The 24,729-nt window shown below is 59.5% G+C and overlaps 2 protein-coding genes across 5 annotated transcripts; one reads left to right on the forward strand and one right to left on the reverse strand.

The window, feature by feature from the left end:
* The first annotated feature begins 5,748 nt into the window (after window positions 1-5,748).
* TNIP1 (TNFAIP3 interacting protein 1) lies at window positions 5,749-20,612 on the forward strand. Of its 4 annotated transcripts, none has more exons than XM_056349509.1 (18): window positions 5,749-5,901; window positions 11,547-11,717; window positions 12,721-12,843; window positions 13,139-13,221; window positions 13,696-13,764; window positions 15,784-15,975; window positions 16,107-16,201; window positions 16,277-16,358; window positions 16,604-16,696; window positions 16,936-17,001; window positions 17,158-17,293; window positions 17,375-17,499; window positions 18,042-18,164; window positions 18,496-18,621; window positions 18,950-19,030; window positions 19,212-19,406; window positions 19,647-19,737; window positions 20,098-20,612. In XM_056349509.1, the coding sequence occupies exons 2-18, from the start codon at window positions 11,576-11,578 to the stop codon at window positions 20,121-20,123; spliced, it is 1,848 nt and encodes a 615-aa protein (XP_056205484.1). In that variant the 5' UTR covers window positions 5,749-5,901; window positions 11,547-11,575; the 3' UTR covers window positions 20,124-20,612. The 4 variants fall into 4 exon arrangements, with proteins under 4 accessions (XP_056205484.1, XP_056205482.1, XP_056205485.1 ...); XM_056349507.1 differs by having other exon boundaries at window positions 20,103-20,612; XM_056349510.1 differs by having other exon boundaries at window positions 16,607-16,696.
* Window positions 20,613-21,229: 617 nt separating this feature from the next.
* On the reverse strand, window positions 21,230-24,258 carry GPX3 (glutathione peroxidase 3). The gene is made up of 5 exons (XM_056349511.1): window positions 24,058-24,258; window positions 22,773-22,926; window positions 22,419-22,536; window positions 22,120-22,219; window positions 21,230-22,033 (listed from the first exon to the last, which is right to left on the reverse strand). The coding sequence occupies exons 1-5, from the start codon at window positions 24,142-24,144 to the stop codon at window positions 21,797-21,799; spliced, it is 696 nt and encodes a 231-aa protein (XP_056205486.1). The 5' UTR covers window positions 24,145-24,258; the 3' UTR covers window positions 21,230-21,796.
* Between the last annotated feature and the right edge of the window lie 471 nt (window positions 24,259-24,729).

Below are 24,729 nucleotides of genomic sequence, written 5' to 3' on the forward strand. Positions count from 1 at the left end.
CCAGAGTAAGCCATGTCCATCAGCAGCTGCTATAGCTGGAGCAGAAAACAGCCAGTGGCATTTTAACCACTGCAAACACTTAAGCACACTCCATATCCTATTTAAGCACAGGCTATTTCAGCATCCCGCCCACATGGTGCTGGGGCTGGCAGCACACCTGGAGCTGCTCACGGTGGGCTGCCCTGTGAGGGACAACTGCAAACTGGACTGAGCTCAGCAGAGCTGCTCACCCTGAGGGCAATGCTAGGAGGCTGACAGCATCTTGGGAAGCACAACCATGGCCTCTGGGACTCATTCTGCACCTGGGGCATTTTCTCCCCATTTTTCACCCTGATGCTTTCTTGCAGAGGTTGATGAATTTTCAGCCAGCTCCTCTTCGGAGACCTGCTCCTGTTTGGTGTCATGCATCACGGTAAAGGCATCTCTCACTGACAACCTAATTAAACCCCTGCTGCCTTCCTGTGCTGGTAGAGCCTGAGGACTCTGCACCAGGCCCAGAGAAACGGGACCCTCTGGTTAAAAGCAGCCATAAGGAGGCAGCGCTGGGCAGCGTGTTGCTTTAGAAGGAATCCAAGTGAACCAAGAGAAGCCTGAGACCAGCAGCACCAAGACAGGCTGTGGACCCTGGGACACAGGGAAGCACAGAGGAGTGGGAGAAACCCAGTAAGAAGAACAGAGAAGCAGCAGCCAGGTTACACGTGACTTGTCACTTTGCCAAAGGATTTGGGACAGAGTGAGCGTAATCTGCAGCTGAATGAGGAACACTAAGTCTAGAAAGGAGAAAGAGCATGTTTGGCCAAAGCCAAGGCTGAGGAAGGAAGAACACTTGTTTTGTTTAAAGCCCAAATCACTCCCTAGCAATTTTTGTTAACTGACAGTAAATTAAATATAAATTCCCTGAGTGAGGACTGTTTTGCCCATGAAACCCCCTATACATGGGCAGACCCTTCAGGCAAAGCAGCTTCATCCCTGTAAGCGTCCCAGTCTCTAGAGAAAATATACTTCATAGCACCACTCTCCCAGAACACCTTCACTCTCTCTGCCGGCTCCAACTCGCCCAATCTGAGGGCAATTGGTGAGAAATCTCATGCCTAGCCTCTGCAGGTAAGTGGTTCAAAGAAGGCAGGGAAAGAAAAGGGGAGGACAAAGCAATGGGCACAAAAAAGGGGAAGAATTAGACAGGCTGTGAGCAAAGTAAGGACTGGAGGCAGGTCTGCGCTGGCCACACACGCATCAGCCCTCAGGGCTGCTGGCAGGGTCTGGGATTTACACACCAGCACCTGGCACACGGCTGTTTTGCACGTTGACCAGCAATGTCAGGGGCAACAACTCACTTCCAGGCAAAGCCGACACCAGATTTCACCAGTTGCGACATCCAGAAAACCCCACGAGCCCATGTTTGGTGTGCAGAGGGTCAGACCTCTCCCTCTGAGTCAGCTCCAGGGGCCACTGCAGATCCTCTTTACTACCAGACCCTGGGAGGAGCCACATACGTTGCAGAGAGTGTGGGGTGTTGATCTTGGTCCTTGGCCCAACACTGCAATATCAGCAAGCCACTTCCATCCCACCAACCATCCTCCCCTTCCCCCAGAGGGGGAAAAACCCAGTCTTGGGAGCCAGCAGAAGTTTCTTCTCCAGTTCTTCCTCTTCCCAAGCCAAAGGAGGAAGAAGCAGCCTTGCCCCTCACATCCATGAGCTGCTCACTGGGCAGCCTGTTCCCCACAGTGGGCTAAGGCTGGGAAAAGGGCTGAGCCCACAAGAGCTGCTCTCCCCACACCGTCACCCCTGGAGCCAGCTTTCCAGGGCATGACAACTACTGATGAGCCCTTTTCCCGGGCATTGCAACTGGAAGAGACATGGCCTGGGGACAGAGGTAGAGGAGAAATCTCCTCTGTGCCTGTTGCTGATCTTGCAAATTGGGACTCCAGATAATTCAAAGCACACAAGGAAATCCTCTGAGCACTCCCAGATCCAGTTCTCACAGCTCTTGGCATATCCACTGTGGAACTGCACCGGGTCGCACCATAACCCATCCCCTGCTGACTGTGGAGGAGGGAGGCGGAGGATGCTGAGGCAGTGGAGGAAGTCAGGAGGTGGTGATCTCCTGCAAAGCAGGTGATGCTGAGCCTTGCCTCACATGCCGAAGGCAGAGGGAGAAGGGAGCTCTCATTCAGTGAGAGGATAAGCCCAGCAAAGCAAAAGCCGCCCAGCAGCCCTGGAGAGCCACTGCAGAACTGCAACTCCATGCGAAGGCAAGGTGCTGCGGGAGGTCTGGGGGAGTGAGGCTGCTCCCCAGCACCTCCCTTTTCCATCCATCTGCCAATCCCTCACCTACCCTGATCCCTTCCACGTTCCCTCCCCTGCCTCTCCTTGCCCTCCATCCCAGAGCCCTCCCATCCTGCCAGGTTAATTTGAGTTCCTGATTTGCATAGACAGCAGATCACAATGTTCTGGAAATCCCCTCTTGTGGCCAGAGCTTCCTCCCCACTCTCACAGTGTCACTGTCGGCCTTCTGCTTCCCTTCACCGGAGCACCGGGACACATTCAATCCATGCAGCACCAGCAGCAGCTCCCAGCAAAACCCACTGCTGATGCCAAGAGGCACCCATCAGCACCACCCAACAGCCCCTTGCAGAGCTAATCCCACGAGCAGCCCCAGGGTGACGTGCCAAACCAGCTGCACCCATCACCTGCTCTGCAGCTGCCCCTCTGCTCCTGCCGTGCTCTAGGACCAGCTCCTCGGGACAGCTGCCCATGAAAGCCCGGCCCTGGCTGGGCCCATCTCCACATCAGGGTTCAAATGCACCCTGTTCACCCTGCCACACTGAGGACAGGTGAATTTCCCGGCTGCCTCAGACTACTGGGCCACTTCCAGTCGGGATTCGCACCACTGGACATGGAGAAGGTCCACCTTGCTCACCTCTGAGTGAGGTCATCCCAAAGGAAGGTAGACCTAATCCGAAACAAGCAGGAGCAGAGGGCAGGAGAGCTCCGCCACCCTCACCCACGGCCTGCGCTCCTTCTTACCCCGTTTCCTGCAGCACGGCCACAAACATGGAAGCAATCAAGGGTGCCTTCACGTGAACAAGCCTCCACTGAAGGTGCTGAACCCAATCCTCCACGCCAAAAAAAAACCCCTAGTACATAAAAGTGTCAGCTATGAACACGTCGTCACAGCCACGCACGCATGCTCATGAATCACAGCTGCCATCAGGTGAGTTTTCTCCCCTGGGAGCACAGCGGGACCAAAGGTATGAGGAAGGACTAACAGGACCTTTGGTTTTCATAGTAAAGTTTGTCCTGGCATTTGGGCCAGCCCTAGCTGGCAATTTCAGGTAGAAACACAAAGAGCAGCTGGCTGGAGAGGTGGAGAGGCATTGGGTGAGAGCACACCACCAACTGACCACCTCCACGGGTAGCCAGGGTACAGGCAGGCCCCAGACCCCACAGCTCCTCACCCCTCCTGCCAAGCACCCACGCTCCTACCACCCAAAGCAGCTGGACGAAAGCAGGATGCTTTTCAAAGCCTTGCAGTTCATGCCTGGCAAGTGTAGACTAAAAACCTGCCAGGTACAACTCTGTGTCTACTGGCGAGGAGCTGGGGAGATAAAATCAACCTCTGTAAAAGAGAAACACTTAAATCCTTCGTGTTTATGCCAGCACCAGCTGGCTCCTTGGTTCTGACCATCACTTGTCCTGGTGGATGGTTTCCAGGGACTACCTGCATCCCTGGCACACCATCACCTGTCCGGCTCCACTGGCAGAGCCAGCTCTTTCCCACTCCCCCAGGAAGACGCATCCTGTTCTGAGTCCAGGGATGGACAAGAATGCAATAGGAACACACAAGGCACGATGACAATGCCTCTCGCAAGACACACCGGCTTCCCTGGGGAGAAGCACATGTTTGCAAACACAGTAAAGTCACTCAGAAACCAGGCAAGAATGATGTAATCATGCTCTCCAGTTGTCCAAAACTGAATCACAGCCTCCACGACAATTCCCCACCCCCCACCCACCCCCCTTTTTTCTGACTAATACTTGACACGGCTTGGCGGTCCCTGTAAGGAATGGCACAGGAGAGCCCTTTAAGCAGTGCCTGGCTCCCTATCAAAACCACGCAAAGGCTGTCTGGGATCTCCATCACGGGGAATTCCCCTTCTCCATGCCTAAAAGTAAGCTCAGCTGGGCCAGCCTTTCCTGCGTTTGGGGATTGCAGCTAGACAGCGCCTGGCCCAAAGGGCTCTCACCCCCCGAGCCCCTCCACAAGCCAGCCAGGTGAGTAGCGCGATGGATTTTTCGGTGGGGGGCATGCCCAAGATGGAGCAAGGGGAATGCAGGCTGCTTTTCAGCTGTCAGCCCAGAGCACTGCAAAGCCAAACCATGCCACCCCTGCTTCCGTCCTCACAGGGATAGAGCGGGGTTTGGCTATCTTTTGCGGACTGAGACATTATCTTATAAACAAGGTGCTTTTTGCTTCTGTGGGACTGCGTTTAGCTCTGAAGGCAGGCTTTCTGAGGGTTTACAGATTAGCACTGGGGCTCTGGGATAAAACAAGCCCTTTGGGGAACAAAAAGGAAGAGCTTGCCTATGCGTGGGGTCCTGCTGCCTCATCCCCTGTTGAGACCTTGGACACAAGGACAGCTGAAGAGCACATCGGAGTCCCAGCACCCATCGAGCTGCCTCATAACCCAGCTGGGCTGCCAGGGCAACACCCTGGCTGAAGGGCGGTCAGAGAAAGGAGTTCAGGGTTTTTTTGGTTTTTGGCGTGTATGGGGTTTTTTATTATTATTTTTACAACCCAAAACAACAAATCACTGAGCAGCAGTGGAACTGTCTGAACAGGGCTGGGACAGCCAGAAACAGCATGAACACCAGCAAAGGCCACCTCCGCAAGCCCAGCAGCGGCCACCCAAGGAGGGAATGTCAGTACAGACAAAGAGCAAGCAGCACATCTGCTCACAGAGCTGTCTTTGCTTCTGGTTTGTTGGGTTTATGTATAGAGTTATATATAAAATACACCTTCCTTGTGGCAAAACCAAAACAAGAAAAAATCAGATAGCTATGGAGCAAATCCCAAAGAAATCCACGAAACCAGAAGGCGCTCCCTGTGGTTCTCAATCTTCCGGCCCATTTTTATACATGAACGCACAACAATCAATGCAGCAGCACAGAGGAAAACGATCCCCTATAATAAACACTCCAGCTAGGGGTGTGATTTCCTTGTGTAACATTAACTCAAGGAATGCAAGACTCCATGGCAAGCTCCCCTCGCCTCAGCTGCCGAAGAGGAAGATCTGGTAAGCCTCAGCAGGCCCACAGGAGCACACCAGCCTGCTTCCCTGGGCACCGGGGAGCGCCTGGGGCTGCCACAGCAGCCGAGGGCCTGGGCCCCCTCAGCACAGCCTGCCCTCGGCTATCCCTGCACCCCCCGAGCGGCACCAGGGGTGCAAGGCGGCTCCCCCGCGCCCCAGCAGGACGGCGCCGCGGCCGTGCCCTGCCCTCCCCTCGGCCCCGCCATTTTGTCTCTCGATAAGCCAGAGGAGCCGCTGCGGGCTCAGGCTCGCCACTCCCCAACGAGCCCAATCCCCACCCCGAGGAGGAGGCAGGCCGGCTCTTTCCGCCCCTCGGGGCCCCCCACGCCCGGCGGGCCCACGGGACCCCACGCAGCCCCACGGAACTCGAAGACGGCCGCAACACAGAGACCACCCGCCCGCCATCACACAACACCCTACCCTGGCGCGTCCCTCCCGCCTCCCTCTTTATACCCTCCGCTCCGCGCCGATTGGCTGCGGCGCCTGTCCGTCAGGCTGGGAATTTCCCAGGGGCGGAACCGCCGACCACCCCCAGCTGCCCGCTTCTTCCCGTGTTGGCGACGGAGCGGAGCGGCCCCGGCCCCGGCAGGTGAGCTCGGGGGGCGCGGGGGCCTGCGGGTCCGCTGCCCTCAGGGAGGGAGTGGGGGGTGGTCGCGCCGCCCCAGGGCAGGGTCCGGTGGCGGGGCGGGGTTGGCGGGGCTAGGGGCTGCGTGTTGCCCGTGCCCGGCCGGTTCCGGGGCTCTCGGCGTGCGCGGGTGGTGGTGGGGAAACCCTGAAGGGGGTCGGGACCGCGCCGTCCCCTGAGGGTCTGCTCCGGGGCCGGGCCGGGTCGCGATAGTCGTACCGTGCCTTAGTTTCCCCTGTCCCGCGGCAGGGCAGGTGCTACCGACTCCCCTCGCCGCTCCCGAAGGGGCGGGCGGCGGCAGGGCGGCCCGGGGGAGGAGAGGGGCTCGGGGGGTATCGGGGGTGTCCCCGGCCTAGGCGGGCTCGGGGTGCTGCCCCCCGGCCCGGCCGGCGTTTTCCCGGGCCCAGGCACCTGCCCGCTGGCTGTGCCGGCGCCGTGCGTGGGTCCCGGCCGGGGGCCGCGGCCCCAAGGGGCCTCCAGCCGCTGCTGCTCCCCGACCGCTGCGGGTCTTTCGTCCCTATCCTGCCGCTGGCCCAGCGGTGCGGGTCCGCCTCGGCCGTGGGTCCGGAGGCAGGCATAGCCAGCGCAGGGCTAGCAGCATCCCCAGCTGCCTCCCCGCCTCCTGTGGGGAGCGGGTGCATAGCTTGCCGCCCCATCTCCCCTGCATCGAGTCCAGGCTAAGGCCCCTACTGAGGGTAGAGTGAAAAAAGATGCAGCCTGTCAGCCCTGCTGTTGGGTGAGAACAGCTTCAGATGGGCCGTGGTGGGATGTGCAGCCTCTCAGGGATCTGGCTGTCCTGCTCCCAGTGCCTCTGGGTACTACGGGCTGCTCCCGGTATCAGGGAAGCCAAGGCAGCCTTTCCCCTTCTGCTTGTTATTTCCATCTGCTGGGGTGAGTAAGAGCTGTTCTGCTGCCACAAGCTCTTTTGGAGTGCAGACTTCATTGACAGCGCTGGCAAAGTCAGCTGAAGCGTGCTGGAGCTGGGAGACTGGACTTCGGGCGCTGGGGCAAGTCCAGGAGGCAGGAAGGCGCCAGCCAGGCACATCCTTGAGAGCCATCTCTGTGACGAGGTGAAGTAAGCAAGAGGAAAAGAGGAGAGGCTTTTTGCAGCCTTTGGCATCGTTCCTGGCTCTGCAAGAAAATCCCACAACGCCCTTTCAGCCTGACCTCCACCAGACAGACCTATTTAGCACAGGGCCATGGGTCATTGCTTGCCAGCAGCTGGTACAAAGCAGTCGTGGGTGGGTAAAGCTGAACCATCTACTCCTGTGGCATTGCGGATCTTGTTTTAAAGCAACAGTTCTTACGCTTTGGGTGACAGAGGTAGCTTTGCTGGTGTGGTTTGCAATGCCACTATTTTCTGCTGCTTGGTTGTTGCCTGGCCGAAGCGTACCGGGTTGGACAGGAGTAGCCTGGGTTGCGCTGGAGCTGCAGGGACGGGGTGGCTGTGCCTTGCTCTGCTTTTGAGTGCTGTGATGAGCAGCCATGATGCTACTGAGCTCTGCAGGGGGGAGGAAGCAGAACAGGCAGCATGAAGAGAGATGTCTTTGCAGCAGAAGACAGGGTATTGCGTAAAACATCACCATGTTGCCCAGAGAAGCACCACCACCAGGTCTGGCTTCCTGTCCTGCCTGCGCTGGAGCTCGGATCCATGGCAAGCTCTGCAGCTGTGTGTGGTTACCCGTGTTTGTAAACCTGGCTCCAAATGTGGAAATGTGTTATTTTCCTTGTGAGCAGCCTCACCGGAAGCAGGTTGTTTTGAGAAGCCTCTGGGAGGTGGGTTTCTCAGACAAGGGTGGGATTTCTGGCCAGAGGACATCTGTAACATCTGCTGCATTTTGGATGGGGCTTCTGCCTTTCCCACCCTTTCCCTGCAGCTAGCCAGGCTGGGAAGCAAAATGCTACAAGTGGAGGTTCAGACCTTTCCCTTTGAGAGCTGAGCCTTGCAATATCTGCTTTCCTCTTTTATTACTCCCAGCACAGTGGACTGCAGTGCCCAGAAAGTCTCCTTATTATTGCTTCCTCTTAAAGGCAGCTCTGCTTTTGCTTCCCTGCAAATCAGACCAGCCCAGCAGCCCAGGAATGGTTCTCCTTGGTCTGGGGAGCTCCTGGAACTTTGCAGAGGAAAAGGAAAGGGGCTGGTGGCTGTGGCATTTTCTTTCCAGTAAGATGATCAAACAAAAAGAATCCCTCCATAAGGTCTGTCTGAGTGGCTTTTGGTTTTCCGAGGAGGAGGGATGCCAGGGGCCTGGCAGCTCTGGTCATGGGAAAATGACGCTGGCAGTCTGCAGGGATTTATTCATGCCATCCTGGTGGGGAGGAGACTTCCTGGGAATGTTGCACGATGGGGCAAGGAAAACCCCGCTCTCCTAAGGGCTGGGCCAAACCCCCACCATGGATTGCAGGATGGGATTTGATGGGCTGCCAAACCTATGGCTTCGAGAGGCTGGTCTCCACCCCGGGGCTCGCTGCCGAAAGCAAGCCTCCAGAATGCCAGCCCACTCTGCACAGGATTTGCATCCTCCGCCTTAGTGTCTTCAGCTGTTCGGAAATTTTAAAACGGGGATCGTTTCCTCCTGCCACTTCTGCGTGGCTGGCGCAGTGATGTCTGCGGTGCTGGTGGCTGAGGCGGTGATGCACATCTTCCTGGGTGACAGCAGGGACCAGCCTGGCCATGGCTACGAGGCTCCAGCTCGCTCTCAAGCCGCAGCACAGCTATTTAAATACCACCCTGCTTTCATCTTCACCTGGGAGTCTCCCCTGCCTGCTTGCTCTCTCATTCTCTCCTTTTGCAGAGTTGTCATAAAAATTTACTACCTAAAGGTCTCGGTGCCTTGCTTGCAACCAGCAACGCCCACAGGCGACCATGGCATCTGGCAGCCTCTCCCGGTGGCTGGATATGGAGCTGGTGAGCTACAGCTGGGCAGCTATGGTCAGTGGCTGGCCCTCAACCCCTGGGGCTGTGAAATACCATCAGATTAGCTTAGAAACTGTTGATTGGCAAAAAGTGTTTTCTGGTGGTTCAGCGGTTTCTTCTGGAGTTTGTGGTAGTCATGTTTTCTTTGCGTTTCTGACCATTGTTAGGTGCTGGTCTGTAGTCCTCTCTCTCCCCTGGTGTTTTTATTGAAACATGAGATTTTTTTCACTGCAAATCTCACCTTTCAGAACTCCTAAGGAAAAAAAACCAAACCCAAACCAACAAACCAGGACTGGGAATAGTGACCTGGTCCAGGGTCCTGTCCCCAGGGTGACAGCTCAGTGCCAGCAGCCCTTGCAGAAATGGGGCTGTTCCTCCACCCTAGGCAAACCTGCCCTGATGCCAGCAATGGGCTTGGATGCTGCGGAAACCCTTTCCCATTGCTGGGTCTTGCTTGCTGGTGAATTAGTGGCTTGTCTGTGCTTCTGTCAGCTAGAGATAGTTCAGTTCCTCTCCCCGGCTGCTGTTTGAAAACAGCTCCCATGACCCCTCTGCTGGTGGGGTGCAGATCTTGGGTAGAAAAATCCTTGATAAAACCTTGAGAACTGGGAATAGCAGGGGCTTTTGGTGGCTCCATCCAGCTGGAAGAACATGGGATTGTCATGAGTGAGCTCTGCTGGTCAGCAGGGTGGGTGGTCAGTGCAGCTGGCTGGGATTTGAGTGTTCTGTGCAGGAGTGCACAGGGGCAGGGGACCTCCTGTGGGTGCTGTGGGGCAAGGCAGAAAACCTCCTGGCTGGGGGTCTGAAGTGCAAGAAAATGGGGGCTGGGGAAGGGATGCCACGTGAGGGGGCAGCTTGTCCCCACGTTCCTCAACCCACACCTGGGTTCGTCCCACTGGAGGACACGGATGCCCCGCAAGGTGCTCACTGCAAGATCACTTTGTTCGCCAGTTCCTCCCAGAGCTTCAGGGTTGGGATCTGGAGCAGTGTGTGGTGACTGGACACCAGTGAGAAACAGGCCCAAGTCCCCAGTCTGCCTGTGACACTGTCCCTGTCCTCCACCAGGCTGGCCAGGCAGGTAGTATGGCCACAGGTGACAGCATTTCCCTGCGGAGGAGGTGCCATCTGGTCCCTGGGCCACATGCATGCCACCATGCTGTGCTCTGTCCTGCCCGCCAGCAGGTCTCTACTGGGAGTTTTCCTCATCCCGTGGCTGGGGGCTGGAGGGAATTTCATACCGGCTGCAGCGATGCTGCCCGACACCAGGATCCGTGGCACAAAAACTGCCCCGGTTCTCCTGCAGTTTCCCGTCAGCTGCCGTGGGCTCCAGAAATAGCTGCTGCTCAGCCCACCCTGTGCTGCAGCTGGGCTCACCCAGTGCTCACCATCTCCAGCTGCTTGGGATGGGGTGCTGGCCCCCCAGAAGGGGACACAGGCGATGGGGGGGCTTGGCAGCCCCCACAGAGCAGGGGGACGGTGAGACCTGCTAAGGGTTGCATCTCCCAAAAGCAGAGTGCTGCTGAGGCCATGTGTAATTACCTGCTGCTGAGGTGGATGTTAATTGCCGCTCTAGTTGCAGATGATGCCAGGTGGCAGTTGTCATCTGGAAAGTCCCAGCCGCTCCCTGGCAGGCAGGTCATCTAAACTGGTGATCAGCCCAGATCGCCTGTGGTGTGAGCATTAGTTTGAGGTTGAGATGGTTTCGGGTATGGGCTACCCCCCTTCCCCTTTCAGAATGCCCCCCGTCGGCTCCCTCCCACTCATGAGCACCCGTTTGCCTTGGCTGGGTGGAAGAGCTCTTGGGGGTCCCCCCAGGCAGCACCCCAGCTCCCCCTGGCATCATCCCCTGGGGCCATCTCAGCTGCTGTGCTGCTCCACTGTATAACAAGGTAGCTTGGGGAAGCAGGGGGGGATATTTTTGATAAGTTGTTCTGTGATTCACAGCAGCTGCTTTATCACCCCCAGGAGATGGGTGAGACCTGGAGCCAAGATCCTGCCCAGGTGTCCCTAGGCTAGACCTCAGGCTCTAGGGCACCCGCAGATGCAAGTAATTAAAAAAGCAAATAGATGCTGCATGCGGGTAGTTCTTCAGCTCATACTTTGCTCGCAGCCTGCGTATGCCATTGACAGCTGTTTTTTGTGGCTAAGCTGGAGGGAAGAGCAGGCCCCTGCCTGGCTGCTGGGACTCATCACCCCTGCTGCTGCCCAAACCACCTGCTGGCTGCAGGTTAAGGCTTTTTGGAGCTGCAGATGCTGCCCCCCCCCCAAACACTGCCCCAGAACCCTTTCAGCCCCCCAGAAATATTCTGTGGTGAGCAGGATGCCCTGGTCACAGTGCCCAGGTCCATGCTGCTGGCTGGATGCTCCTGGGCTGCAGTGGCGGGCAGCTGCAGCCTCTTTGGAGACTCCTGTGCCCTACAGGGATGAGAGCCAGCCCTGGCTGCTGGTGATGCCTTTTCGCATGACATTTCTCATGGCCATGAGTCACCCCAGCACATTCACCCCACGCAGGGTTGGGGGGGGGGGGGGGGAAGTGCCTTCACCTGGGACACTTCTTCGTTGGCTGGCGAGCAGTGAGGCAGTGCTGCCTGTGCTGGCACAGCACCCCAGACCCCCTCCCTGGTTGGGACCGGGGGACTGCAGCATCGTCTGGAGCCGGAGGAAGGTGACGCTGTGCTCCATTGCCTTGCAGGGATGCTCAGCTGGGAGGTAGGCGCCTGAATGGCAGGCATGGAAGGGAGAGGACCTTACCGCATCTATGACCCTGGTGGGGGCTCGGAGGAGAATGGATCCACGGCCTTTGAGCGGCTGGTGGAAGAGAACACCCGGCTGAAGGAGAAGATGCAGGGGATCAAGTCTATCGGTAACTGCTGCGTGGCTGGGGGATGAGGTTCACCTTTGGGGCAGCTCAGCCTGTGCACACTGAGCCTGGGGGTTTCTTTCTCTACTTAGTAAGGGTTCTGTAAGAAGCTGGGGGTCTCGGCACTGGGGCAGCAGTAAAGCTTTCCCTGTCCTGGGAGGTCAAGCAGGATGTCTGGGCTTTTTCACACAGGATTGCAAAGGGAGCAAGACTTTTGCTGAGCTGCTGGGGTGCTTTATGGTGGGATAAATGGCTGGAAAAAGAAGGCAAGTGATGGGGCAAGGTCAACTTCTTGGAGTCCTTCAGCCCCAGGTCACAGATGCTGGGATCTGTTCTGCTTTTGATGAAAGCCTCCACCTCCCGCAACCCCTGTCAGGTCAGGGGCTTTTCTGAAGTGCTGCTCAAAGACCTTGGTGTTGGGTGCTCCCTGCAGTGGCAGAGATGTGCCAGCATTGAAACACTCCGGCTGAGTTGTGCCACCCCCTTTCTTCTCCTTGGCCACCTTCCCCCACCCACCCCTGGTTTTGCTTTTGGTCTCGTGACCGAGCTTCCGCTTTCGAGTCCTGCTTCTGCAGCTGAATTTCCACCTGCCTCATGATGCACGTCGTGTCGCCATGCTCTTACCTGGGACTTGGGACCCACTGGTGTGGGAGCAGCCACCTGGGGTGGGGAGAGGATTGTATTGCTGGTGCCAGACCCCACAGCAGGCAGGCTGGACCCCTGGGTCCACCACCTAGGCTTAAACTCATTTCTTCTGGGAAGCGGAGGAGACCTCTAAGCAATGCAGTGCTGCCCTTATGCCTCCTGTCATCTGTGCGTCAGCGTGACGGACTCTGCAGCCAGTGAGCCACTTATATAGCTTTGTCGTTGGGTCCATTGTGTCTGGACAGAGAAGGACCATGCTAGGCACTTCTTCACCCAAGCAGAGCTTGGTGTTGGTGGATGGGGCTGCTGCGGGACAGGTGCTTGGGGAAGGAGGTGAGCATCCTTCTGTTGCCCACAACAGGAGAGCTGCTGGAGGAGTCCCAGGTGGAGGCATCCAAGCTGCGGCAGAAGGCAGAGGACCTTGTGAAGGACAACAAAATGCTGATAGCATCTTCTTCCTTGGAGGACCTGCTAGAAACTGGAGGTAAGAGATGCAAGGCTTGCAGGGGAGAAATAACCTGATGGCTCAGGGGAAGGAAGAGGGCGTAAAGGAGACTTTCATAAAGGTTTCTTTCAGCTCTGTCATCTCTGGAATGTATCAGACCACTGTTGTCCTCCCTTCTGGAGGGAGGTTTCTGTCCCATCCCCATAGCTGGCATAGAAACCATCCATCAGTGCCTGACCTTGCAGGGTGTCTACTCTCTGCATCCCCCGCACCAGGCAGGGAGAAGCCCTGCTCTCCAAAAGGCTCATAGCTACATCCTCTCCCCTCTCCGCAGCCATCGGCCCAGATCCCAGCTCCACACAGCCTGCCCCAGGCAGCGCCCAGCCGGACACGGAAGCACGGAAATCTCCTCCAAGTGTGAGTCTGGTGAATTTGAGAGCTGGTGCTGGCATGGTCGGAGGGAGAGGCTCTCCATCTAGTTAAACTGAAAGAGGGTAGATTTAGATTGGATATTAGGAAGAAATTATTTACAGTGAGGGTGGTGAGACACTGGAACAGGTTGCCCAGAGAAGCTGTGGATGCCGCATCCCTGGAAGGGTTCAAGGCCAGGCTGGATGGGGCTTTGAGCAAACTGGTCTAGTGGAAGGTGTCTGCCCATGGCAGAGGGGTTGGAACTAGATGGTCTTTAAAATCCCTTCCAACCCAAACCATTCTATGATTCTATGAAAGCAAAAGGAGGCAGCATTTAGCCTCTAGAAATGGGAATAAATCTGAAGGGAGGCATCAGGTTTGCCTGCTCTGCTCCCATCCTGGCAGTCCCTGCCCTCGTGCAGTGAGCATCCTGGGTTGCCTTTCCCCAGGGAGACCTGACCTGGCTGCTTCCCCTTGCAGGGATCCTCTTCGGAGTTCGAGATCGTTGCTGTTGAAGCGCAGGGCTTTCCCCAGGAGAGCGGGAGAGTGGTGAGTGGCCCTGGTGCCTGTGGGATTTGGTGGGGGGCTGGTGGAGATGTGGTGTGGTGGTGGTGCTGGGGGTGTGGGAGGGTGTGCGGATGGGCAGCAGTGTTCCCAGTGGCGTCACTGCTGGCAGGCACAGGCAGGGCTGGGGGACCCGTGTCAGGGCAGCCCTTGGGCAGACTCTAGAGATGGGATAAACTGCACCCAAGCATTCCCAGAGGAGCAGAGCCAGCCCTACATACACCCCCCCAGGACAGTGCTTGTGCTGCGGTGGCCAGCCTCTGCCAGTGATGAAGGTGAGGGGACATGGCTGGTCTGCAGGCAGGAGAGAACCACAGAGCCCAGCCCTGTGGCTGCTCCTCCCCATGCCTCGCTGGGGCCAGAGGGCTCAGGAGTGACAGCATGTGTGCCCCAGCAGGTACCACTCCTCTTGTCTGGCCAAGGCAAGGAGAGGGGACAATGTGCAGGCTGCTCTCCAAGGGCAAGGGCTCCCCAGTACCAGTGACCTGGGCATGGGCCAGCAAAACAGCCCCAGTCAGATGGAGACACTGGTGTCTCCAGATGCCACGTGGCAGTGATAAGAAGGGCTGTGACAACTCCAGGAGCTGTCATCAATGCTCTGACACTCCCCTTCTGATGCCCCCACTGGGTGGGAGGACCAGATCTCGAAGCCCTGTTGCTGCTGACAGGGTCTGCCCCAGCCAAGGCACTTCCATGTGTTCCGTTTGCTGCCACCTGAATGTCTCCCCGGCTGGCACTGCCCTGTCCCGTACTGCTTTGGCTTTTTGTGTGTGCTGGAAGGGAGGGGAAGCGGGACTGGGGAGCCCAAGAGCTTGTACCACATGGTGCCAGTAAGGGGACATGCTGTTGGTGCACATCCTGGGACAGAAAGGCTCCAGGAGGGGTTGAGTCTTGCTGGACCCTCCTGGGGTGCAGCTGTGGGGTGGTGGAGGATGGGGTGGCATCTGCTTGGCAATTGGCTGCTGGCATCTGAGTCAAGCGCTAGTCCCATGCTTGCACCCAGGATCGCTCAGGTCCTCACTGCCTCCCCTTGCCAACCGGCCATGCTGTGCCCTGCACACACCCTCCCGTGGCAGTTTTGGGGCTGTAAACTTGGGGTGCCAGGGACACACTGGACTCCTGGCCCCATGTGGCGCTTCCTGGGGCATTCCCATGGGTGGCAAGCTGAGTCAGTGGGGCTGGGAGCAGAGCAGGTGAAGGTGTGCCAGCACATCCCCGCCTCCTCCCCAGCAACGTGGCATGTGCCAGCTGGGCCTTGTTGTGCCAGCAGTGTCTCCTGGGCAATGGAGGAGTTAACCAGCCACACCAGAGGAGGACAAGCCTGTTGGGGACACCCTTCATGTGTGGGTGGGGGTGTGCCCTCACCTGGGCTCTCCTAGCCAGCATTTAAGTCCTGTGCATCACCCTCTTGGCTGCTGCTTGCCAAAGATCCTGGGTTCCTGGCACCTGGCGTGCTGCAGCAGCAGGGGAGCCACAGGCAGGGGATCTGCAGAGGGAGGACAGGAGGAAGGAGAAGATGGGGACTTGGGTAAGACCACCCCTCACGTGGGAAACCTCTGCTCCCAGTGCACACCGGGGAATCCGTGGAAAGGACAGTCTCTGTCCAGAGAGGAGCTGGGATTTCTTGTCTTGGTGGTGCCAGCTGGGAGGGCTTGAGGGGGAAAGCAGCCAGGGGTAGAGATGCCTCCGTTACTATCAACGAGCCAGGAGGGTGTTCTGCTCCAGCTGCTGAAGGGCACAAGGACTGGATGGACTGGGGGTGCTGCTGTAATGTCCCCCTCCACCTGGGCACTTGGTGTCCCTTGTCCGGTGGCTGGGAATCAAACCTTCACAAAGCTGACACAAATTTTTCAGTGTACCGAGGGCTGTTGCAGAGTGTCTTGGTGCTGACCCAGCTACCCACCACAGCTCTGGATGGGAGATGAGGCTGACCTGCCCTGAGAGGGAACTTTGTGATGCTGCTTGAACTGATATGACCATGCTTCATCCCTTCCCCATCCCCAGGACTTGGAGCAGCCACCAAACGAGGATGCCAACCTGCTGCCCCAGCTGCAGCAGCTCGAGAACACACTGAGCGGCTGTGCCAAGGAGGCCAGCAAGGACCAGGTCTTCGTGCGCATGGGCTACATGGCCTCTGAGCTCAAGCGCCTGGCCTCCAAGGTGCACAAGAACGAGCAGAGAACATCGTTCCTGCAGGTGAGTGAGGGCTAGCCTCACCCCAAGGTGGACACCCACCTCCATGCCAAGTGGCATGGTGGAAGGTGGGTGGCCAGGCAGGCTGCTGGGGCTGGCCACAGTCCTCATGCTGCCGGCGTTTTCCCCCCCAGACACTGTGTGAGACGCTGCACACTGAGAACAAGGAGCTGCGAACCAAGCTGGAGCGGGACCTGGAGCAGAGAAACCAGGCGCTGGAGAAGCTCAGGTGGGGGTGGTTGCTGGGGAGTGGGATGTTGCTGCCTTGGGTTCTTCCTGCTGACCCATCCCTCCCTGCCTGCAGGTGTGAGAACCAGGAGCTCCGGAGGATGGTGACACTGAGCAGCCAGGACAGTGGGAAGAGGGAAGCTGCTGAGCTGCAGCAGGTGAGGAGGCAGCATCGCCCTCAGAGAGGGCTGGGAAGGAGGCAGGGAGCCCGCCGCTGACACATCAGCAAAGGTGGCCTCATTTTAATTGAGCCCCCAGTTTGTCCCAGTATGACCAGCAGGATTTCTCAGGGTCTCAAGGGGATGGGGGAGGCCATGGGAGGGGAACCGGCTCGAGTTTAGCCAGCCTCGGGCACAGGCTCCACAAAAGCCCTGAGGGTCCCGTCCCCCACGTGCGCGTCCAGCAGAGCGGGGCCACGGTGGAGAAGGCGCCGGGCAGAGGAGAGCTGGAGGCCAAGGAGAAGAAGGTGAAGATCCTGGAGCACCAGCGCAGGGAGGTGAGGACCAAGCTGGGAGGGAGGCACCACCAAGGAGGGGGGAAGCGGGCAGCGGGTGGCTGGGACCGCACAGGGAGACTGGGGCAGGGCTGTGGAGCTGCAGGGAAGTCCTGCTGGAGCTGGGATCTCCGTCCAGCTGGTCCCTGAGGTGCTTTTGCAATGGGAGGCTGCTGGGGACTGCCATGGCTGGCTCGGGGCAGGGGTTGGGCTCTCATTCAGCTATCCGTCTTTGTCCGCAGCTGCTGGAGGTGAATAAGCAATGGGATCAACACTTCCGAGCCATGAAGCAGAAGTATGAACAGAAGGTAGGGCTGGGTGCTTGGGGAGCGCATCTCTGCTGGGTGCTGGCTGGGGGTCCTGGAGGAGACCAGGTGCAGGGGAAGGTTTTGGGTCTGGCTGCTCCTCCTTCCCCCCAGCATGAGTCCCTCAGGCAGGCCGACATCCCCGCTCCCTCCTGGCAGGTCACAGACCTGCACCAGGAGCTGGCCGATGCCCGCAGGGCAGTGACCGAGCTGGAGTCAGAGCGGGAGCAAAAGCAACGGGATTTTGACCGCAAGCTGCTCCTGGCCAAGTCCCGGATCGAAACAGAGGAGGCAAGTCCCTTGGGGAAGGGTGGTGGGGAGCTGCTGGCCCTATCGCCCTGCCCTGGCTGATCTGCCCTCTGGGTCCTGCAGGCAGAGAAGGAGAGGCTGGCCATGGAGGTGAGGGACCTGCAACAGAGGATGCGGTTCCTGCAGGAGCAGCTGGCTCCAGTCACCAGGCAGCGGGAATACCAGGAAAAGGAGATCCAGAGGCTGAACAAGGTGGGGGCCAGGGTGCAACCCCTCCTTGCAAAATGTCTTTTATGTTCTCCAGCCTTTTCTCTCTCAAATCCAAAACTGACCCTGATCAACTCCCTCCTGCCCAGCTCTTTGCCCAGGCAGAAGCTCTTGTCAGACAATGCCCACCACATGCCTCTAGGCTCCCAGAAAAGGGGGTTTGGGCTGGGGGTGGAGGGGTCTGTAGTCCCTCTTGCTGTTTGCCCATTTAACACCCACTTCCCACGCTGGGCATATGCCCGTGGTCCTGCAGAGATGCGGGCACAGTGCCTTACTCTGACTCCCCCTCCTCTTCCTCCTTACTCTGACTCCCCCTCCTCTTCCTCCTTACTCTGACTCCCCCTCCTCTTCCTCCTTACTCTGACTCCCCCTCCTCTTCCTCCTTACTCTGACTCCCCCTCCTCTTCCTCCTTACTCTGACTCCCCCTCCTCTTCCTCCTTACTCTGACTCCCCCTCCTCTTCCTCCTTACTCTGACTCCCCCTCCTCTTCCTCCTTACTCTGACTCCCCCTCCTCTTCCTCTCTAGGCACTAGAGGAGGCCCTGAATGTTCAGGCTTCTCCGCCACCCATCTTCACCAGTGCCATGGAGCTGGCGGGGAAGATTCCGCAGCAGGAGCTGCTGACCCAGAATGAGCTGCTCAAGCAGCAGGTAGGGCAGGGCACAAAGCTACTGGAGGAAGGGAGGGAGCTACCTGTTGTGGGCTTCCCTGGCAGAGCCTGTGTGGCCAGGAGCAGCCCAGCAGCCCTGGTGGGTGTCAGTGCTGCAGTGGTGGGGAGTGGGGGAGCTGAGCTCAGCATCCTTGAGACCTTCAGCTGGAAGGACACAGCCATGGGCCATCATGCCAACCTATGTGCCTGGGGCTTGGCATAGCTGGTGGGGTCAGGGATGATGACAGTGACAGGGGTGCTTGGGGGGGGGGGGGCCGGGGGGGGGGGGGGGGTGTCCACCCTCAGCCAGGTGCATCCTTCCCTTCTGCCAGGTGAAAATTTTCGAGGAGGACTTCCAGCGGGAGCGGAGTGACAGGGAGAGGATGAACGAGGAAAAGGAAGAGCTGAAGCAGCAGCTGGAAAAGCTGCAGAAGCAGCTGGTCCTCTCCAACAACCAGGTGAGCAGTTCTGGGTGCAACCAGCAGCACTCAGGGAGCCCTTTGTCTGCCCCAGGTGTGCCAGAGGTGCTTGTCCCCAGCATCACAGCCCCCATACCCATCTCAGAGCAGGGGCTGAGGGGGACAGAAAGGCCAGAGAGGTGTTTTTGCTACTGCTTGTCCCTGCCAGAGCATCACCTTTCACTTGCATCTTCCTTCTGCACCTCGCCTGGGGGTCTGAAAGGGTGGGAACCAGTGCAGACATTACTGCAGGACACTGCAGCAACCCTCGCCCCACAGACACGGGAGGTGGCAGGGTGGGCTCTGCACTAACACCTCTTGCTCCCAGCTGCGAGCCTCCAAGGACGACTGCCAGAGGGAGAAGGAAGAGAAGGAGAAGCTGAAAAAGCTGCTGAAACAGCATAAACAGGTAGGAATGGGGGAAAAACCTGGGTTTTTTTGAAAAACTGAACAGGTGGAGGGGCTGGGGGCTGCAGGCCTGGCCCCAGCCCATTGACTCCCATTGTGGGGGCAGCTCCAAGCCAGGCGATGGTGGGTGGTGGTGGGCTGCCCTTGGGGGTCTCCTCAGCATCTCCCTTGGCTCCTCGCAGGCTTCTGGAGAGAGGCTGCACCCTGAGCCACTGCCGGGGCCGCTGCCCCCTGCCTGCCCCATGTACCAGTACCAGTACAGTCCCCCCATGGCTCACCCCATGTACCACGGCTTCGAAGAGTGGCAGCAGATCCGATACCCACCAGCGATGCCAGGCGAGCACACACCAGGACAAAACTTCCACCACTTTTCCCCAGTGAGTATCTACCTGTACCAGCGTGAGGGGGAGCAGGTCTGGGGCTCGCTGCTGAGCGAGTGGCTCCTCCAGGGCCACCGAGTCACCAAGCAGGGAGCTAAGCACATGTCCTATTGGCACATGAATACTCAGTCCTCTTCCTCCCCCTCCTCCTCCTCTTCCTCGCACCCCAGCAATTGAACACGGAGCACAGCCTCATGTTTCGCATCCCTGGTAATTCTGTTCCTTCTCCTCCTGCAGCCTGAGTACCCTTGGCGCCCGCCCTGTGCCATGGCTCGCAGCCAGAACGCCCAAGCAGTGGCTGGGGTGAAACAGGTCCCCAAGGACTTGGGTAAGGCTCAGACCCTCGGGGAGGAGACTGCCTCTGTCCTTCGCCCTGAGACCCTGGGCGGTTGGCCAAACGTATGTGGGAGGGATGGGGGGGCAGCTTGCCAGGCAGTGGCCATTTCCCTTCAGCCCCCACCTCTGCTCAGCTGAGGGGATGGTTGTGCCATAGGATCAGTCACTGCTGCGTCCCCCGCCACCCACCCCACAGCATTTGAAGACAGGTGCAAGCCCCAACAGCTCGTGGCGTTATGGCAGTCAGTGCCTGGGGGTCATGGCCATCCCATGGCTGGCATCCCCTCCTGTGGGGCTCGTCTGGGCACAAAGAGCCACACTCACCCCATGCCACCCCTCTCTTGTGTCTCAGAACAGGCAGGTCCCAGACTGCCCTAATGCCAAGGACCGGCTGTGCTGCGCTACCAGCAGAAGAGGAGTAGGGTGTGTGTGTGTGCCCGTGTGTATATATCTAGAAGCTTCCTCCGGCTGCCTATGCCTGTGCACGGACATGTGGGGGATGTGGCCGCATCCCTGGCCTGGACAGTTTGGCAGTGCATCCCCACAAGGAAGGTGTGAAGGAAAGACTGGAGGTGCCATCGTGGTGGTGGCCAATGCAGGGTCAGTCCCCTGCAGCCATCCCCTTCCTCGTGAGGCATCAGGCCTGGCATCGCTGTGGACCTGAGCCAGGTCTTCAGGGAAGAGGAGCTGGCATTTCCCAGGAGCTGCCCTAGTGCCGGGGCTTTGGTTCAGCCCTGGAGGAGCAGGTCACGGCAGGGACTCTCCCCGAAGTGGGAGCGCCTGTGTTCCCAGGCCGGTGCCTCCTGCAGCCATGGCCCGGCCTGATGGTGGTTGGTGTCTTTGTATTTATTTAAGGACTGAAGTGTAGCCGAGTCTCTCTGGTTTTATCCTGAAGGCTGCCACTCCTGGGGGGCACCCTCTGTGTGGGGCCTGGGAGGGATGCCAGGGCTGCTGGTCCCCCATGCTCAGTTATAGCTGTGGGGCCAGAGCGAGCACAAGGTGAACCTAGCACTTGTGTGAGCACCCCGGCATCTGTTGCCCCAAGTGCATGCCCCCCGCCTCCTCCCCCCAGCCTTTGCCAGGGCAGGGAAACCCCTGCTCCCCGCTCTGCATTTCCCTGTACCACTTTCAAATTGCACAGAGCAAATCTTGCTCCAGGAAAACAAGTCTGCAGGGTAAAAAAACAAAACAAGAAACCACCACCCTCTTTCTGTAAGCGTGGCTGTCACGTGCGTGACCGCAGGAGACATGGCACCCTAGCTGGGGGCTGGTGCCTCCTTGCAGCCCCTTGTGCTCTGCACTGATGCTACCCCCACCACGTCCTCTCCCCCAGTTCTGGCCTGTGCTGATAAATCCATGTTTGCAGCTGCACTGCAAGAAAATGGCATTTCTCCAGCTGTGAGCCATCCCTCCCTGCTGCTATGCCCAGGCTGGCTGCTGTGCCCCCCACTCTTTCCCCCTGACCCATGGCCAAGAAGCGGGTCTGCGCATTTGCAGAGCCTTTATTTGGCATTTCTGTGGTGGGGGGGTGAGAAGCCGGCTGCCCCCAGCTGGGAGAGGAGCACATCTCTATGCCAGGACCACGGGCAGCTTGAATGCACTGAAGAGCTGCTCCGTGCATGGCAGGATCAGGCCAGGCCCGCCCCACACCGGGGGCTTTCAGGCCAGGTCTTCATGGAGATGTGGTCCTCTGCTCTGGGGGCGGCTGGCCCCTGCATCCTCCCACTGCCCAGCAAGGCAGATGGCAGAGCAGGGGGGCAAGCTGGGGACCAGGAGGAGATGTCACTGCTGGGGGTGGAGGTGGGACACATCCCCCCCCCCCCTCCCATCACTGATGTCTCTGCCACTGGGTTACCCAGCCCAGCATGCTGGCTGGGGGGTGCCAGAGATGGGAGTGATGGAGGGGGCAGCGTGCTGGCTCAGCATCCGGCTCCTGTTGCTTGGGGAGCATCCTGGGAGGAGATTGGAAGGGGAGCAGCCCCGAAGCAGCTGGGGTAGGGGTGATGCCAGCAGGGGCGAGAAGCTACCCATCAGGCTGGCAACCCTAGCCTCTACTGTTCCTCCTGCTGTTGCTGCTGCTGCTGCTGTTGCTGCTGCTCCCTCATGTAGGCGATGATGTCGTTCTTCACAACAGCAATGTTGGCACGGTGGTACCAGCGCATGACAGGCACGCCATCGGGGCCCACCAGGAACTTCTCAAAGTTCCACTTGATATCATGGTTCCGCAGAGGCTCCCAGAAGAGGTTCTTGGGGTTCCCAAACTCCTCTGCCACTGGAGGACAGGCGTTCTGCAACAGAGGGCCAGTGCATCACTGCCTTGTCCAAAAACCAAGCTGGGTGCTGCCCTCTTATCCCCCCTTGCCATGGCACCCACCTTCAGGAAGGTGTAGACTTTCTGCTCCTTGGCCCCATTCACGTCCCCTTTCTGGAAGAGCTGGAAGTTGGGGACAAAACCACCCCCTGGCCGGACATACCTGCAAGGGGAGAGCAGGCAGAGCGGTTGTGCAACAGGCAGCTCTTGGTGCTGCACGGGGGTAGTGGGGGAACCCCAAACCCCATGCTTTCAGGGGCCACAGCCAGCAGAAGCTGCAGCCTGCGCACCCACTGCCTGGCTAGGGACCCCCGCACAGCCGGGGCAGGCAGGTCCCCCACAGCCCCCACCGTAGTACTCACTTCAGCGCAGGGAGGATCTCCGAATTTTGGCCAGGTTCCTGCTTCCCAAATTGGTTGGAGGGGAAGCCCAGGACGACAAGCCCGTAGGGCCCCAGCTCATTTTGTAGTGCATTCAGTTCTGCATGCAAGCAGAGCCAGGGATGGGTTAGCAGGGGACCAGGCTTACCCCCACACTAACCCCCTTGGAGCATCCTTGGCCGTGCCAGGTCCTGGGGTGCAGGTGTTAGACCTTCCCCCAGCTCCCCAGCGCAGGATGGACCATGGGGACCTGCCAAGGGCCACATGCCTGGGTGATGCCACCCTGAGCTGGCTGTGCTGTCCCTCCGGGGTGCCTGTGCCCCACGGGACCCTTACCAAGGTACTGCAGGGTGAGGCCTCAGTACGTGGCCACGTTGACGAAGAGCACCATCTTCCCTGCGTAGTTCCTAAACGGGACATACTCGTCCCCATCGATGGTCAGGGCCCCGTAGTCATAGATGGTGCCCTGCACCGAGCCGTAGCATTTCACCTGTGGAGCAAGGAGCACCCCATGGGACCGGGCTGGGGGCTGCCAGCTGCCTCATTCACCCACCCCACAGCTGCCCACACCCACTGGAGCAGCAGGTCCGGCCCTTGCACTGGCTGGGATGGCAGCTACCAGTGTTGTGCCTCCTGCCCCGAATGCTGCTGGCAGCAGCCAGACTCCAGCACGCCAAGGTCACGGTGGTGGGACAGGCTGGCTTGTGCATGCACATGCGTGTGCACACCCACCCAGCGGGGCTGGCCGCAGCTGGAGGGATGTTTACCCGGCCAGGATCAGGCAGGAAGGCGAGAGGCTGGAAAACAGCCTGAGCTGGCGTGACCAGCACGGGGTGGGGGGAGACACACCAGCCCCAGCCTCCCCGGGGCCACGGGTGGCAGGACCCCGCCACCCCTCCGGGGCAGGGGCAGCCGGGGTGCCCGGGAGCGGCTCCAGCTGCTGCTCCGTGGCCAAGCTGAGCCCAGGCAAGGCAGGGACCGGGGCTGGATGCGACCCGTGAAGGGAAGAGCTGGGGTGCAGCGGCCTCTGCTTGCAGCACTGCAGGGGTTAACCCAGGGAAGCCCATCTCCAGTTCCCATCAGGGGACCCAGGCTCACCCAAGTGCCACCAAGGGGCTATTTAGCGAGGTGACAGGAGCAGAGCCAGAGGGGCTGTGCCGGGGGGGGGGGGGGGGGGGGGGGGGGGCCGGATCCCGGCGGCAGGGCTCTGCCTCGCCCTCCGGCGTGGGGGGCAGGCGGGGCTGGGGGGTTACAGCGGCCCCTGCACCCCCCCAAACATGGGTGTGTACCCCCCTGGACACCGCATGGAACAAACCCCCGTGTTCAGCCCCTATGGGAGTCACGGCGGGGGGCACCCACGCTGTCCCCCTCTGTTCCCCAGCCCCAGGACGGCAATTCCCCCTTTGCAAGAACTAGCTCAGAAAAAGACACACACACACCCCCGCGATCCAGGCACCAGGACTGGGGGGGGGGAGGTGGGGGGTGTCACAGGGCCACAGTGCCCCACTCCTGCCCCTGGGAGCTCTGCAGCCAGCCTCGGGGACAGGCGGGTCCCCAAGGTGCCACATTCCCCCCTCCCCCCAGCCCCCACGGGGGTGTCTTTCCCCCCCCCCCCCCTTACCTTCTCCCTCTCCTGGCTCTGCCCCGGCTGGACGAGCCCAGCCAAGAAGAGGGGCAAAATCCAGGCGCTGCGGGACCAGCGCCCCATGGCCGGGGCGGATGCGGGGTGCGGGCACCCTCCTCACAGCCCCGGGGGCGAGCGGCGGGACGGGGGGACACCGCTCCCGGTCCCTTCTGCCACCTCCGAGCCCGGCAGCCGAGAAATAGCTGCGGGGCTGCGCGGGGGGAGCCAATCGCCGGAGGAAGGACGGGCCGAGGGCTGCGTTAACCGTGTGGGCCCTGGGACGGAGCCGGAGCCGGCGCCGGCGGGGGGGCCGGGGGCGGAGGGGGTGGCAGTGCCATGCTGGCACCTCGGCCTGGCAGGGGCCTGGGGACACCCGCGAGCGCACGGGGCAGACGCGTGTGCCCAGGGTTTACGCAACGTGTTACATGAGCCAAGGACCTGGAGATTAAAAAACCGCCAGGGTGGGAGAGGGGCCGGGCAGTGTCCCCACCCTGCCCGGCGGTGACATCCACCCCGGAGCGGGGTGCTGGGACCCCAGGAGCAGGGACCGAACGCCCCAGCAGCATCCCCTGGGAGGCTGGGGTCTGCCACCCTCCCCTCCCACGGCTGTGCTGCTCAGGGCTGGGGAAGGGCTGAGCAAGCTCCTCTCTGCACATTAGGGTGCTCCTA

This window comes from Falco biarmicus, chromosome 8 (genome assembly GCF_023638135.1).
Source record: "Falco biarmicus isolate bFalBia1 chromosome 8, bFalBia1.pri, whole genome shotgun sequence".
Lineage (NCBI taxonomy): Eukaryota > Metazoa > Chordata > Aves > Falconiformes > Falconidae > Falco > Falco biarmicus.